This window comes from Ictidomys tridecemlineatus, chromosome 10, assembly GCF_052094955.1.
Source record: "Ictidomys tridecemlineatus isolate mIctTri1 chromosome 10, mIctTri1.hap1, whole genome shotgun sequence".
In the NCBI taxonomy this organism is placed as follows: domain Eukaryota; kingdom Metazoa; phylum Chordata; class Mammalia; order Rodentia; family Sciuridae; genus Ictidomys; species Ictidomys tridecemlineatus.
Window position 1 is genome coordinate 75,973,222 of NC_135486.1, and position 16,777 is coordinate 75,989,998.

Consider the following 16,777-nt stretch of genomic DNA (forward strand, 5'->3'; position numbering starts at 1 on the left):
TGAGACTGAGTCTTAACCTGTGAGGTTTATGCTAATTCTAGTTATTGCCAAAATTGAGTTAAATACTGCACTACATGAAGAAATTGCGGAATCTATAAAAATGCAATCAGTATCCACTAAGAACTGCTTAGTGTTTGGAGAAAAATTCAAATACATCTTGGTAACTGCATTTTTTTAAGATCCATGAAATTAGAGAATAGTTAAAAAGAAAAAAAACTGTTTTCCCCCCATCTCTTACCATTAATCTGTTTTCAACTAATACAATTAAGACAATGAATGAAGATGAAGTTGACAGGAATCATCCATGCCTAGATCTCACCAGCAGAGGTCAGGAGAGGACAAGAAGTACAAGAAGGAATGGGTCTGTTTTTACAGAACATTTTGAAAATGGCAAGCCCATTAGTTATGTATTTTGAGTAAGGTTTCAAACCATGTAAACTTAAGGTATCATTTTTTTAAGAAATAATGGGCTCCAATACTGTATTCATCAAGCAAAATACTGCACTACATGAAAAAATTGCTGAATCTATAAAATAAATTCATAGTTTTATATAAACTCTCCTTATTAAAAACATTAATAAGCTCAAAGAAATAATATAATCCATTATTAATATTGTTCTCTGCAGATTAAATATAATAAGTGTGTTTGTTTATTTGCTTAATTGCCTGTTTGGGGGGACCCGAAACACTTGGTAAATACCAGCATTAATCCTCTTATGAGGAAGGATCACTATCCCAATTCTAAATGGAGAGCTACCTCATGTAAAATAATACATCTGCAAAGCTAGAACTAAAGCCATGATCACTTGATCACACACCAGCATGTCAGTATTCCAAATGGCAGGAAGTATATATGCTTCAAGGGTATGCTTTGTAACAACTAGAGCCTTCAGCAAGGCTATTTTCTTCACTGACTGTATTCAATTAAAAAGTAAAAGGAAAATTTTTATTAGTTTCCTAGAAGTGGAGAGCATGGCAACTAGATCTAGGCACTCACTGTACAATACATGAATTTAAAACAGAAAAACTGGGAGGAAATCTGACAAACTAAAAAGTTTCTAGCCTTAGACTGCTTTGCATAAGTCTAAGTATTCATTCCACTTTAAAGAAGCCAAAACTATACAAGTAGGAGGTCATGCAGTGTAAGTGTGGTTGATGTATGAAAGGCCTTCTAGAACCTCAATCAATAGCCTCAAAGTCCTGCCCCAATAAAAATTTGACCAATAAGGATAAAATTACATCTTATTTTAAAATAAATTATTAAGGTATGCATAATCCCTTTTTACTGATGAATGACTCATTATATTAAATTCATTAGAAACAACCAATTAATTATAAGCCTAATAGCACTGGATAGGGGGTCATCTGTTGTACGGTCTTTAATAAAAATTGAATTTTTTTAAAAAATACAAATTTAACAGCCTCTTTCAAGCATGCATCCTCTACTGGCGCTGTTTTATATTTTTTTATTCACTGTCCCATTTCTTTAGCCATCTAAATCACTGATTTGAAGAATCTAAGATGTTCTGGACCAGAAAATTATCATTATTATTATTATTATTTTAGTTGTAGAGGGCACAATATCTTTATTTTTGTTTGTTTATTTTTACGTGGTCCTAGGGACCGAACCCAGGACCTCACGCATGCAAGGCAAGCGCTCTACCACTGAGCTACAACCCCAGCCCCAGAAAATTATTTCTTAAAAGGTGGGAGAGGAAGAGGTCAATAATGGGTTACTGGATTTTTATTTTGTCAAATGTGGATGTTTTTTGTTTAAAAAAAATACCATCCAACATTTCTCTCCTTAATTTCTCAAATAAAACACATTTTTAAAAAAATACTTGAAAGGATAATCTCTGCCAGTCTTCAAATCAGTAAGTACTTTTAGGGTTATAAAGAAGTCATTACTTCCATTTACTCAGTCCACACTTATTGAGCAGATGTGATATGCTAAGCACTGTTCTAAGTTCTAGAGATATAGCAATGATCAAAGCAGATTTTTTAAAAAGGGAGGAGGAGGCAGAAGGATGAGGAAGAAGTGGAAGAAGAGGAGGAAGAGAAGGAAGAAGAGGGAAGAGGAAGAAGAGGAAGGGAAGAAGGCAAAAGAAGCCTCATATAGATTACATCCTACAGGGAAACATAGACAAAATAAAACAACAACAAATTGTATAATTTGAAAAATAGTATTAAGATAAAAGAGAAAAACAAAGGAGGATAATTAACACTAGAGGAGAGACAGTTTTCAATTTCAGATGTGCTAGCCAGGGCAGTCTTATTCTGCAGTTGACATTTAGTAAACACCTGAAGGAAATGAGTCTTGCAGCTATTGGTGAGGGAAAAAACATTCCAAGAGGAAGCAGCCAGTGGAAAAGGCCTGAAAGAGGGAATGTGGCTACCATTTCAAGAGATACTAAGAAGCCAGTCTGTGAGCAAGAGTAGGTGACTCAGAGAGCTAACAGAAGCTAGATCATACAGGGCTTTGAAGGTCATTTGAAGGACTTTCCTTTTAATGTGGATGAGATGGGGAGTCATCATAAGGTTCTGATCAGAAAGTAACATGATCTCATTCATTTTAACAGAACCTGGTTCTGGTTGTTTCAGAGAACACATGGAGGAAGGGGCCATGGCAGAGGTGGAAAGATAGGAAGACAAATTACAGTGGCCCAGGATAGCAGAGGTAAAGAGGGTGAGAAATCATCAGATTGTGAACACATTTTGAAAGCAAAACTCACAGTATTTGTTGACAGATGAGATGAGGGATTTGAAAGAAAGTCAAAGACAATTTAGAAGATTTAGAATGAACAACCAGAAAAGTAGAAGTTTATTTAATGTGATGGGAAACTTGTTAACAGGTGATTTAGGTACTGAACCAAATACTGTCAACCTGGGAAAAGATCAAAATTCAAAAACTGAAGTAATGTTTCTACTGAGGAATGTCACTTTTGTGCCACTGTCACTAAAAAACCTTAAGTGAAACCAACTGTAATAGCTAAAACAGAGCTCCAGTTAGGAGAGAAGATAGGGATAAAGACATGAAGGTAGGATACCCTGGTGGTATCAGTGGGTCAAAGGATTAGTTAAGTCAAGGCACTAAATAAAGAGGTAATAGTCAGAGGGTGGGGACAAATCCTTATGCTACCATATAAAGTGGACCGCTCACCACAGGCAGAATTTACAAAGCAATCACCATTATTGTCACTTTTCATGCACTCCTCAGTGACATCTGCCTTCCCCACCACCAGCATTTCATTTCCTTTCACTAACACTACTGTCTAGAAACCACCAATAATCTTCCACCTTCTTCTAGTCAAGGGACACAGTGAATTTCTGAAAGGCAGAAACTGTTTTTCCCAAAGGCAGAAACTGTTTTATTTGATCTTAGAATTCTATGCAGTAGCTAGTCTAGTGCAAGACAAATAATTGCTACTCAATAATGCAGCTATTAAAAGAAAGAAATCCCTTTGCCAAAGCATCTAGGTTATGATACTGAGAGGGAGAACCAGAGAGTCTTTCAACTGCAGGAAGTGACTGTAAGGCTCTCTACACATGTACATGGCAGTTTTGCCTACATCTTAAGCTTTTGCTATAGTTTTGATTTTCAGAAAATTTTGGTATTAGGAAGATTTTCTAAAATGTTTTTCAAATTACAATACCAGTCTCAGCAGTCCTTTTCTCTCATTGGATATACACAAATAGACAACAATCACAAATGACACCTTCACTTTCATTCTACAATTCATTTTTGAGATCAGAAAAAAATGGCAAAGGAGAAAGGAAACTCTGAGCACTCTTAAAACATTCAGTCCCTACTTCTCACACTCATGAAGAAAACCAGCTCCTTGCTAAGTAGATGGAGGAAAGGTTTAAAAAAGAAAAGGCGGGGGTGGGGGGGGGAGTAGGGGAAAAAAAAGGCTGACATGTTTACTATGTAACACTTGCCTAAGTCCTAAAAGTGTGAAGATACTTACTTGAACATATAAAATGGGTTTTGCTGTTATTTATAGGAAATTTATTGGGTCTCCTGAAACAGTTGTTTTCCAAAGAGCTACTGGTCTTGAGAATCACTGTGAAGCTATTTAAAAGTTGTCTGCCCAGGGTCCTTCCCCAGAGAGGCTGGTTTCACAGACTAAGGTAAGGCCTAGGTGAGATCGCAGCCTCCCATTCAAGTAATTTCCAGTAACAGCTATCTTTCCTTATTTCCAAGTATGTTTCAGAATCTCACAGACCCTCCTAAAATTATTTCATCATTAATTTAATTCCCTTCTAAGCATGACATAATTAGTGTTAAATTTTAACAATGATTGTACCATATAATATGGCACTCAAAATAACCAAGGTGGTTCATTCAATAAAGGCAATTCATCAGTAACTACAAATAAATGGACTTACCCGTTCCACAGCTGCATTATGAAATGGGAGCTCCTCCTCACTGCAGAGAATAACATATGTGAAATAGTTGAAATCAGAGCAGACTTTTAAAAATTATTTATGTACAATGATGTACAATATTTTTTGCCACCACGAGAGTTATATAAGCTTCCATTCCACTGAATTTAACAGAAAACTACTTTTCTGTAACCACAATGTCCTTATCTTATTTCTAGATCTGCCCTGTCCAATTCAGTAGCTATGTGTAGCTATTTAAGTGTAATTTAAAATTCAATAAAATTCAGCATTATTCAGTCTCATTAACTATGTAGCTAGAGGCTGCCATACTGAACATTTCCTTCACTGCAGAAAGTTCTACTGGATGATGCTGCTCTAGAACCAGGATTCGGCAAACTTCTTCTGTCAAGGTAAATAAATACTTAAATAGTAAATATATTTGGCTTTGTGGATCATACAATCTTTTTCATAACTATTCAACTCCTGAGACAATAGTGCAAAAGCAGCCATAGATAACATGTTGACTGACTATGGCATTGTTCCCACAAAAAATTTTATAAAATCAGGTAGTGAGCTTGATTTGGCATACAAGTTGGTCTATCAGCCTTTACTCTAGAGTCCAACTAAGGTGTATAATAATTGACTGTTTCAAAAATTAGCATAGTGTTGAGGATGTAGTTTAGTGGTAGAGGGCTTGCCTAGCATGCACAAGGACCTGGGTTCAAAGGCTAGTACCACAAAAATAAAAACAAACGAATAAAAATTATCATAAAGAAAAAAAGCTTCTAGGGGATTTGTGAATGAAAAAGTAAAATTCCACTTTCATTCTATACAATAAAAAAAGCAATTCACTGTTAAAACTTTAAGAGATGAATTTTTAAAAAATACACTCTGTTGTCATGTATTTAAAAAAATAATAATAGAAAAAGAATTCATTTACATCTATATGTATAATCCGAATTGTAATGCATTCTATTGTCATATATAACAAATTAAAATTTAAAATTTTTTTAAAAGACAAAGAAAAAATACAAAACCAATCAAATTAATTTCTTTGGCATAGAACTTATGTAATACTAGAATTCTAATATAAAATAATCTGAGACCTTTACATTAACAGTCAGTAGTATAGAAACAATGTATTATTCATAAACTAAGTATTGTGCTTTCAGTGGCTTTCAAAGTAGTACTGATGTTTCAGCAACAACATGTACATAGTTTTCCCTAAAACTAAACAGTACCACTTTGACAGATCAGTATTAATAAGTTCAGTGATTCCAAAGACACTCTGGCTACTTTGCAAAGTCCTTATTTGAACCCTTAAGCCACAGAAATGGAACTGACAAGAAAAAATGTATTAACCAAAAGAGATCTTAAAGAGTCCAAATCCCTCACTTCACAGATAAGAAAACCAACATTTTCATTTAGTCATTTAACCTAACATCGCAATGCTCAGCACTATCTAATCCAGTGGATGCAAATGGAGCTCTTTAGCTAGCACAAGAACACAGGAAGAAAAGGGATGGAGGGAGAGAAAGCAATTCTGAGGAAGAAAAGAAACTTTTGAGGTTTAAAATTAAAAGCCTTCAAGATGGATGAGACAGCAAGAATGTTAGTTCAGTTTCCCTATGCAGTTTTTTTGCATTATTTCTTATCTCTAAAACTCTTCATAAAGAATCTGCTATGTGCACACACACTGCTCTCCACAAAACCTTGCACTCCTACCTCTGTTGGCAGATGCTAATGTGTACAGTCTTCCAAGGAGCTTCCTGGCCTCATCAAGACCTCTGTGCCATGTTCAGAAGACACTTGGCATGCTGAGGTCAATGTTGGTGAATGACTGTGTGGACAGAAAGATGAATGCATACCTACGTGCGTGGATACATCTTTACCTTGCCACTCAAATATCCTTCACGCAGAAAAGAGGAAGGACCGCATCTGGGTGAATACAGAGTATTTCTTTACATCAGCAAACTACAGCCCATGGGTCAAGTCTGGCCCATTGCTAGTTTTGTAAATAATGTTTTAATGGCTATGCTCATTGATTTGGGCGTTGTCTATGTGTGTTTTCATGCTACAGTAATAGAGTAGTTGTGACAAAGACCATATGGCCCCCACAGAGCCAAAAACATTTAGTATTGACTCTTTACAGAAAATGTTTGACAACCCCGGTTTTAGGGAATAAGGGCTTAAGGGCACCTAAAAGTTGTTTTTTAAGTAAAATAACAATATTTCCTCATGGAAATACAATAACTAAAAACAATGACATAGTCATCAGGGGAAAGAGAGAGATTTTAACTGGATATAGTTTTCATCCACTATTAAACTTGAAATGTATTACTAATTAGAGTATGTGTGCTTATGATTTCTCAACAGTTCAGAGAGAATACTTCTGTCACTAAGATAAACGTTCATTTGGAAATTTGAAACTTAATTTGTTAAGATCAATAAGCTTAATACATTACCTAAATTTAATTTTTGGTTTTGAAATAAGTTTTACCTAGCTAGTCAGTATGCACAGTATCAGTAGAAAGAGTTCTCAAGCTCTTATAAGCAAAACAGATAATCTTTAAAAACAAAAACACCTTTATTTTGGTTCTCATATGTTTATTCAGTCCTGATAAACTACAGTCCATCTGCTAAATTCCATAATATACAAATTTGATAAGTAACTGAACATCTGATGCTTGCTATTAATTTATCTTTTTTATTTTTGATATAATTTCCTTTTAATTCATCTACTAATAACTTATGACCCAAAAGAATTATTTATCATTATCCAAATACCAGGCATTCTTTGTTGAGCAGATTAGCAGTTTTTGATTAGCATGTTTAAAGTTTTCCAACTTCTTCAATAAGCTTGATTTCTCTATCCACCAGCTGTAACCCCATCACAGGCACAGACTGGAGATGACACTCTATTCCGAAAACTAAACAAAAATGTTGCTGTTCCAACATGGGAGCCAGGCCGGTTTGGCAGCAGCTTTAATATTTATTGTGAAATCCACTGTGAAACCAAAGTATACTATATTTGTTAATCACTGCTCCTCCTTCACATATCATAACAAGTAATTTAAGTTTCCAAAACTATAATTATATTTGAATTCAGCTGCCTTCAGAGAAGACAACAATTTCAACAATTTTTTTTGTCATTTTATTGTATTGACGTTGAACTTAAAACCCAATTTCATTGCAGAACCAATCAAAAATTACAAATAACAGAAAGAAAAGCTCTTTCAATCAAGGAGTGACAGGGAGTAATATCTAAATGCTCACATCAAGTGACTTATTCAACAGTGAAAAAAAACTCCAGTCTACAGGGACATGCAACAAAACCACCAGCAGCAATCTCTGAAGAATGTGTTTCACTAAAATAAAGCATTGTGACAAAAATCAATGACTTTGGTGAAATTTAATAAAGCCTAACATTACACTCAAATCCATTTCTATGCTTCATTATTTTCATTTGTGCTACCTGCTTTCTGGCTGCTTCATGGAATAAATTAGGAAAAAAATTAGTATTTCAGTGTGACAAGTGGCAACTGGTTCATCTTCTAATAAGTGTTGAACTTGGCTATCTTAGCATCTATCTTGACAGACATGATCATTTCTAACAGTATCTTCATTAGACATTCTTCCTCTCACCCATCATCCATCCTTTCAATTTTTTTTCTAGGCATTTCATAGAACTTATTCTATATTTCTCTTATTAAAAATACAAGAAGGATGTAGCTGGTATTATACTACTGTAGTGCAAAACACATCCTCTGTGGTGAGACTGCCCAGATTCACCCCCCAAATCTGACATTGGGCAAATTATCTGACCTCTTCCTGCTTTAGTTTTGCTATATAAAAACAGGGAGATTTAAAAAAGCACCTACCTTGAAGACTATTTGAGAGGAATAAGTAAGTTAATTCATGTAAAGGTCTTAGAACACACTAAGTATTCATGAATATTAACTAGCATTACTAACCTAAGTTATTGACTTTTTTCCAACTAGAAGCCAAATGAACCTCAACACAGAGTGAAAAACAAATTTAAATTAACTGTTTCTAAGACCAAATTCATGTTGTTTCCAGCAAAAAGAAGAAAATTTAGGCAATTAAGAGACCACTTTGGAATGCACAAATTTTTCTTATGGACTTCATACTATATTAGACCATTTTATGATAAAAACATTATTACTGTGGATCAGTCCCATCAGAAATACCTAGGAAAGTCAAAAACAACTGAACTGTATCCTATTTTCTGAATCAAAATCTAGTATAGAACCCCAAATGTTTTTTATTTGTTTAATTTTTCTACCTAATTCTTATTTGCACACAAATCTGAGACCTATAGACTTTAACAGTCTTAATGCTCAAATTAGGACTTCAAAACTTCATTTACATGAGGGAACTACATATTGACCCACAAGAATGTGTACTCATTCCCTGTAACATTTGTGGTCAAGTTTGATTTAAAAGACAGGAGAGGTTAAGAACTGTATTAAATACTGCTCTGCTAGTCCAATGAAATTCAAAGTCTTTTGATTATAATACCTTGGGAAAAAGTTTCAGATGTGTAATGTCTAGTATTTTTCCAGAACTTAATAAAGCATTCCTACATTTTATTTCTTCCAAGGCTCAATACTCTTAAGGTACACAAAGCAATTACTGATTCCTGTTTTCAGGTAAAATGGTTTATAGTTTACTGACCAGGGACCAGCAAAGCCACAAAAAGCACACAGAGATATTCCTAGCTTTTCCCTATGTACAATAAACAAATCTGGAAGAGTAAATTTGAATGAAAAGTCAGTTAATTCTTAAATTGTATGTAACAAATGTATAGAGATGAATAGAAGTCTCTAACCTATGGGAAGCTGATTCAACAATACCAGAATCGTAACAAGCAGATTCACATCATCTTGTGGGATGTTTTTTAAGAGTCAAAATTCACTTTCACTGTTTTATTGTAGTAGTCTAGGTTTCTCTTAACTCTTTCTTTATATAATATACTCACGATAAATGGGATTAATTTTGAGAAGCAATATCATGAATACATTTATAGTAGGGAAGATGAATGGCGTTTCTTTTCATTGCTCATTTTTAAGCTACATAACCCTAATGTTCTAATTGCCAATTATTTTTAAAATGCATTTATATGAAATTAAATATTTTGTAATTATTCTAGAAATATAATTGTTATCCATGTATGTTTAATTCTGATAAATTATTAATACAACTCATTTATTGCATTTAATATTCTTACCAAAACCCCCAAAATATTAAACTCTATTCTTAACTATATAGTTCAATTTAAATCAAAAGGTTAAAATTCCAGGAATTTAGTATCAAAAAGTATATTGTCAGACCATTGCTGGAATTATATTCATAGAAAATCTATTAAAAATAAAAAAACAATAGGTGACCATAGAAACATTAAAATATAAAACATTAGCTTTCAATCTATGTGACTTACTGTAAAAAGCCAAATCTATCCGTGACTTTGTAAACAAGGTAATCCGCATCTTCCCAAGGTTCAATATCTGCACCTTCTCGTCCCTAAAACAACAGACAAAGGAATTTATAAAACTGGATAATTTTTTTAGAAAGATCCAAAATCAAGAACATTTTTTTAAACCTAACTCTTTGGGGTAATATGCTAGTCCTAGTTGTAAGCTATGAAGACACTGTGTGTCACAGAGCAGCTGACAAGCAGCTGAGCCTGATGAGACTGAGCTCCTGAGGGAAGCTGATGAAGCTGGAGCAGCAAAGAGGCTAAGAAAGCCACCCAGGAGGAATTGCCAAACTTTACAAGTTTTACAGTGAATATGTCTTAGAAAACTCATTTTCTTGTCTTCCTCCAAATTTGTCAAAAGAACAGGTTATGTACTTTGTCTCTCTACTGCTTTGCTTCACAACTACATTAGCTCTGAAATGACTCTTGCCACAGTCAACTCTTGCTCTTCCAATTGTGAGACCCAGTGGACACTCTTCAGTCCTTACCTAATGAAATGTGGGGCAAATTGATCAGTGTGGCTTGCTCTCTCCTCCCCTCTTCCATGACACTCTGCCCTGGAAGTTCTCTATAGGCCTCTCTAACTCCTCCTCTGATGGTTTTTCATGAATGACTTAACTGCTGATATGCCCAGACTTCTGTCCTAAGCCCACTGCCCATTTACTTTTAGGCTGTTAATTAGTCACATATGACTATCCACACCAATCCCTCAAATTTTAGATTCAAACATGCAACTATCTTGTGGACATCTCCATCTGAATATGTTTTATAATATTTGCTCATATTCTTTGAGTAGACTATGAGCATCTTGTGGGCAAGGACTGACGAAACTCATTTCTGTGTTATAACATGGAAGAATCCCCAGTCTTGTGTTAATTATGTGTTGGGGGGGGGGGGACATGGAAGTGTGAATGAATGAGAGTGCTTTTTATGAGTTTCACATTAGCTAAGCAGTTAAAAAGGTTAACTAGATTTTTCACAGACCATGCTAAAACCTAATCACAATAATGAGAAACTGTTCCAAACAACCAACTTAAAAATGAACTCTGAGAGGCTGGGGTATAGCTGGGTGGCAGAGCACTTTGCCACCCAGTTCAATCTCCAGTACCTCACCCCAACCCCAGATTCCCAAAACCCCAGCAAATTCTGGAAATTGTTAAGCTGAATATTGCCTATATGCCTCCCTGGAAGCAGGGCATGGTGTAGATGGCTTATTATTCTCACAAATAATAAAAAATAAAAGCTATACAATTACATGCAAGCAATGCAAGTATTAAGTATGACATTTATAAATAATACTGCAATTCATTAACCTCAGAAGGGTAATAAATAAGAAGTGAAAATTATCAACAATTGTGATTTTCTAGGACATCAAAAATCAGATTCCACTGGACATAACTTTCCTGTGTTCATATGTGAATACACAGCCAGATAATGCCACACCATGACAACTATAAGAATGGTCTCCTAAGTAGAGTAAGTCATACTCTATGTATGTATAACATGCCAAAATACACTGTATATGTGTATCTAAAAAGAACGAATAAAAAATAAGTAAATAAAAATCAGATTCTATTCTAATGCAAAGACAAAATACTAATGAAAATTACCTATGAATGTATAAATACAAAATCTAAGGTCTATTGTAAATTCACAACACACAACAGCACACATAAATTATGAATACAATGAGTAAGTAACTCTATTTACTCAATTACTCAAGTACTTATTGAGTACCAAGAATGAGTCGGGAACTTTTCTGGGTATTTAGAGTACAAGAGCAAATCAAACAACAATAACAAAAATCTTCCCCTGAGAATTTACATTCTAGGAGAGAGAGCAAAAAACAAAGTAAAATATATAGAATGGTGATGTAATAAGTATTACAGTGAAAAATAAAGGGGATACAGTGTGCCAAGGGATAGAAAGGGGAGGGAATAAAAAGGGAGGTTTTTATTCCCTTTTTACTATCTGAGTAAAGACCTGAAAGAAAGGAGACAAAGAGGCTTGAGAATATCCAGGATATAAATATTCCAGGCAGGGGGAATAACCAGTGCAAAGGCCCTGAGGCAGGATCAAGCTTTTTGTTTAAGGACAACAAGAGAACAGAGTGGCAAAAAGGAGGAAGAGAGAATTCGGAGATGAATTCAGAGAAAAAAAAAGATAAGCTCAAGGTTTTCATGAAGTAAACAAAATGCCTCTGTAATTTAAGCTTTCCAAAAGCAAATCCCTTTCTATTTATGTGATTTTTCTAATAAAACTTACTCATAGAGTAAATATGGATACTTACTCGGTCATATTTAGCAACTATTTCAGCTCGTTCCTGGGCAAGTTTCAGTGCTACATCCTGCTCCGAATCTGCAGAGATCAAATTTAGATGAAGTGTTATTTTAAGGATCACAAAGTTAATTATGAAACAAAACAAAACCAAAAATCAAACAAAAACTAAAACTTCCTGAAATGAAGTATCAAATAAACTTATAAAAATTAAGTATTCATAATACAATTTTAGAATATCAACATATCTACCTTTTCAATATTATGAATGATATTCAAAAGAAAGAAAATTTACTAACAGCATAAACATCAGGACAAATAAATCTAAGCCTTCAAGAATTGGTTTTAGATCTAAAATTTCATGGAAGTAAAACTGAAACAGAAAGTTTTGTCTTCAGATGAAATCCACTTGGGCAGAACTTGAGACCTTCAAAAAAAGTGTTAAAAAGTGGCAGAAAAGGAGAAGACTATTCAAAAAGGGTTTTAAAAAGTAAGGTAATTTCTCCACAAAATAAACTAGTGTAAGAAATATTTCAGGAGTTACTAAAAACTTTGTATCACATGATGATGACATTCACATCTTCATTTAGCTTTTCAGGCCTGTAGATTAGTTAGTTGCCTCAACTACAATAACAACCTCCTAGCTAATCACCAGGCCTCCAGCTCACAACATGCAAACCCACAGCCTTCTTCCTTATTAAAGGCACAAATCTGACAACAAAAGCAGAGATCATAGCATGAAATAGTATGGATATGATTATGTATCCCAAGTATCATAAATGAAAATAAAAGATCATAGACAGATTGTATAAATGGCATTTCCAATTAAGCAGCAAAGACAGCATTACAAAAGAAAACTGGGTGAAGGTCAAGAGCTAAAAATTCACAAGAGTAATTTGCAGAAGCAACAACTATGTTTGTGTTCTTACCAAGTGTCTGCTAGGAAGACACTGCCAGGCAGAAGACACTGCACTGAGCCCTTTACCATGCCTCTCACATGTAATTCTCAGAATACTCTAAAGCAGGTATCACTAGTAATCCCCCACCAAGGTTAAATGAGGTTTGAAGATTTCAAGATCATAAAGGTAGGAAAAATTAAACTAGAGTCAAAACTAGACAGTCTTGACTCCATAGCCCACAACTTCAACCACTACTTTATTACTAAAAACACTAAAAGGATTTCCAGCTAAAGATGGCAGATGGAACACACCTTTATATCCATTTCTCCTAAAAGCCTATTAAAACAACAACCATACTAAAATGAAACTCCCTCCCTCAAAGCACCAGAAAACTTTGGTTCCTGAAGAGAGGAAAGGGTGGGGTTAAAAACAAGGGAGTAAAGGGAATCAAGTCCCTGAGAGTTGAAGGGATGGATATGTGTGGCCAGAGGAAGGTGCTGGGTAGAGGACCAAGCCCTTATTCTCCAAAGCAGGAAGCCAACAGATAATGCCAAAACTGAAGAGCAGGAAGTGGCAGGTCAGCGTGCTACCTAGAGCATGAAAGTGGTGGAGTGTGGTTACTCCTATGCAGTCGGCATTGAGGAGTACGGGAGTCAGCTGTTTCCAAAAAAGTCTTAAAAAGACTGCTAGATCTCTAAGCTAAGTAAAGCTCTGATAAAAATAAAATCTAAATTTAAAATAACAAGATATGGGAAAAATACACCTCATTAGTAACTGAAGAAGTATGTTTTAAAATATCACATTGCCTCTATCTCAGACTAACCAAACACTGCACTGATATTACTCAATGCTGACCAAGAGTGTGGGGGAATGTGCAGTACCTTCATGAAATCTTTCTGGAAGGTAATTCAATAATAAGTCTCAGAAATCTTATCAGCAATCATATCCTTTACCCAATATTTCACCTCTAGGAATTCATGCCAACAAGATAATCAAATAAACACAAGGATGTTTATAATAGTAAAAATGGCAAAAATGAGAACTGGTAATTTTTAAAAGTTTTTTTGGGCAGTGTGTTTATGTTCCTACTTATGTTACCACTAAAGACTGGTTAAATTTTTACAATGCACTAATACAAACAAAAGTTTGAAATAATCAACATAACTAATAAATACATCTAAGTCTTCAAGGGTGGGGAAAACAAATGAATAAAAATTTAATTCAAACTAGGGAACTTGACTATTTATTAAACTCTGTGTCAACTATCAGAGCCACTAAATATGGATTACTTTGGTGATAAGGCCAAATTCAACAGATGAATTTTTCTTGGAATGTGTTTTATGTCAGTCCTTTATTCCTGCTTCTAGTCCTAGGAGTCTCAACTACATTTACAACACAACAATGAGAAGTTTACAAGTATAAAAGCAGGAACTGGAAATGGAATGGAGTTGGGGGGAATGCCAAGTGTCCCCAAAAGACTTCATTATGGCAAATTGCAAAATATAAGTATTCACAGGATTATCACCAGGCTAGAGAGTTCGAGAAAAGAAAACCTAATTATGTAATAGAGACAATACTGGAACTGGATGAAACTGCATCCTGACTTTCTGAGTGGAAGATCATATAATTTAACAGGCCCAGAACAGTTGATTCTAGTCAGGTAAGTAAGTTCTAAATTTTTAAATCCCCTTAGAAATTTTTTATCCTTACATTTACCCGTGGGAAGACATTTTTTGAAATATTAATGAATGTATGCTACAAAGAGAGAGTGGATTTAAAACAAAACCAAATTTTTAAAAATACAGCCAAATCTGCTTCTTTTTAGAAAACTAAACAGAATGTCAATCTTTCCCAATAGTGAAGCTAAAGACATTGTTTAATAATCTACACTGAGAGGCAGTCATCTACAGAATAAGAAGTAGTATCCTTACGCAGGGTTAACTATAGTTCAATAATGTTGTGATGGTCAGGTCTCTAGTTGAAAAGTTTATTAAGAATTGTACTAGAATATTCCCTTTGGTTCATTCTGATTGCTTATTTAGAAATTCTATTAAACAATACAAAGAACTTAAACCAAAACATTGGCCACAAAGACACCAATAGCTATCTTGTGTCTCTGTGCAAGTATGCACAAAGTTCCAGGCACCTACTAAACAATGACAGCTGTGTTCATTGGTACTTACATCACATACCATTATCAAATAAAAATTTAATCAGGGCATTATGCCATTAACTTACATCATATCTTATATTCCTCCTGCATGATAAATTCATAATTAACAAGTTAATTTGAAAAATTTGCTTTGAAGTAAAATAGTTTTTGTTGCCAAAACATTACAGTAATCAAAATTTTGTGCAATATGGTTGTTAGACTAAATATAGTATAAGAAACAGTTCCTATCATTAAAAGTAAAACTATGTTTGGGGGGGGGAATCACTCTCTTACTCTTTTTTTGAGAGAGAGAGAGAGAGAGAGAGAGAGAGAGAGAGAATTTTTTAATATTTATTTTTTAGTTTTCGGTGGACACAACAATTTACCTGGTGCTGAGGATCGAACCCAGCGCCCCGTGCATGCCAAGCGAGCGCGTTACCACTTGAGCCACATCCCCAGCCCCCACTCTCTTACTCTTAAATATTACTCTCTTACTTCACCAAATTGTTAGTTTAACACTCCTGGTATACAAGAAAATATCTTTGGGCACAAATCGATGGAAGAAAATCACAACTATACTATCTTAAGAAGCATTTTAAAAACTGACAACTATTGAGATTTTGAGACCTCTATTTCCATTTAAAACCCCTACTCAAAAAAGCCTTTTAAGAATCAAGTATCTCCCTGAATTACATTCTTTAAAAATAGAAAAGTTCATAAACTTTTGTGTTATAAATTTAGTGTTATATCTAAATTCCTGTTTAATGTCACTAAATTAATTCCAAATTCATACAAAGTTACTAAATTTAAAAAGTTTCAAATTCAATCCAACAAAACAAAATTGGTGGCAGACAGTTTTCTTAGTGTACACTTTGACAAATGAGTGCTATATATGAAACATACTCAGTTTTAAAAATACTTTACCCTTTGTTGGATAATCGGTCTGTCCTTGGGAATTGACAGCTGCTTCAGTCCTCATAGAGTAACTTATCTATTCCAAGCTTTCATTATTATGTTACAGTTCTCAAACACACCAAGGGTGCCAGGTGGTACCTTACACATGCTGCACTAACTAAAACAAAAAATGAGAGGAAGGAGCTCACTTTAAACTACATGCGAAACAAGCAGAACAAAGTTTGAGATGCAGTCTGTCTTGTTCCAAGAGTGAAAAAAGACCTCACTGTGGTTACATGTACTGTAGATATCTGAACAAAGATGATATTTGTTGAGAGTGAAAACATGTCTTTCAGGCTAGATCTCAACTACAAGCCACACCAGCCTACACCCAGCATTCCATCTAATAAGCAATGGGGGTTTTAAACAAGAGGCTTCATAATTTGTTCCAATCTTGTGCTTCAAAATTAGCCATATTCTTAGTACTTTTAATAAAACCACAGAAGCAACAAAGAACACTTTTATTTCAAACAGTAAACTCAAGTTAAATAGAAATGCTTTTCTCCTTAAATACAAACTTAAATATATTTCATATCTTAACATAATTTAAAAAATATTTTAGTTGTAGATGAACACAATATCTTTATTTTATTTATTTATTTTTATGTG

General features: G+C 34.4%; 1 protein-coding gene across 5 annotated transcripts in view; it reads right to left on the reverse strand.

Moving 5' to 3' along the window:
* The window catches only part of Usp6nl (USP6 N-terminal like), a 169,208-nt gene that overhangs the window by 59,389 nt on the left and 93,042 nt on the right, over positions 1-16,777 (reverse strand). For 3 of the 5 annotated variants that reach the window (XM_013356412.4, XM_078023218.1, XM_021723019.3), the window contains 3 exons: positions 12,177-12,244; positions 9,848-9,930; positions 4,390-4,429 (listed from right to left, as the gene is read on the reverse strand). In XM_013356412.4, coding sequence (XP_013211866.1) covers positions 4,390-4,429; positions 9,848-9,930; positions 12,177-12,244 — 191 coding nt within the window. Of the gene's footprint in view, positions 1-4,389; positions 4,430-9,847; positions 9,931-12,176; positions 12,245-16,138; positions 16,209-16,777 lie in introns of those variants that run through there. The other 2 variants (XM_021723020.3, XM_078023219.1) reach the window with 2 other exon arrangements.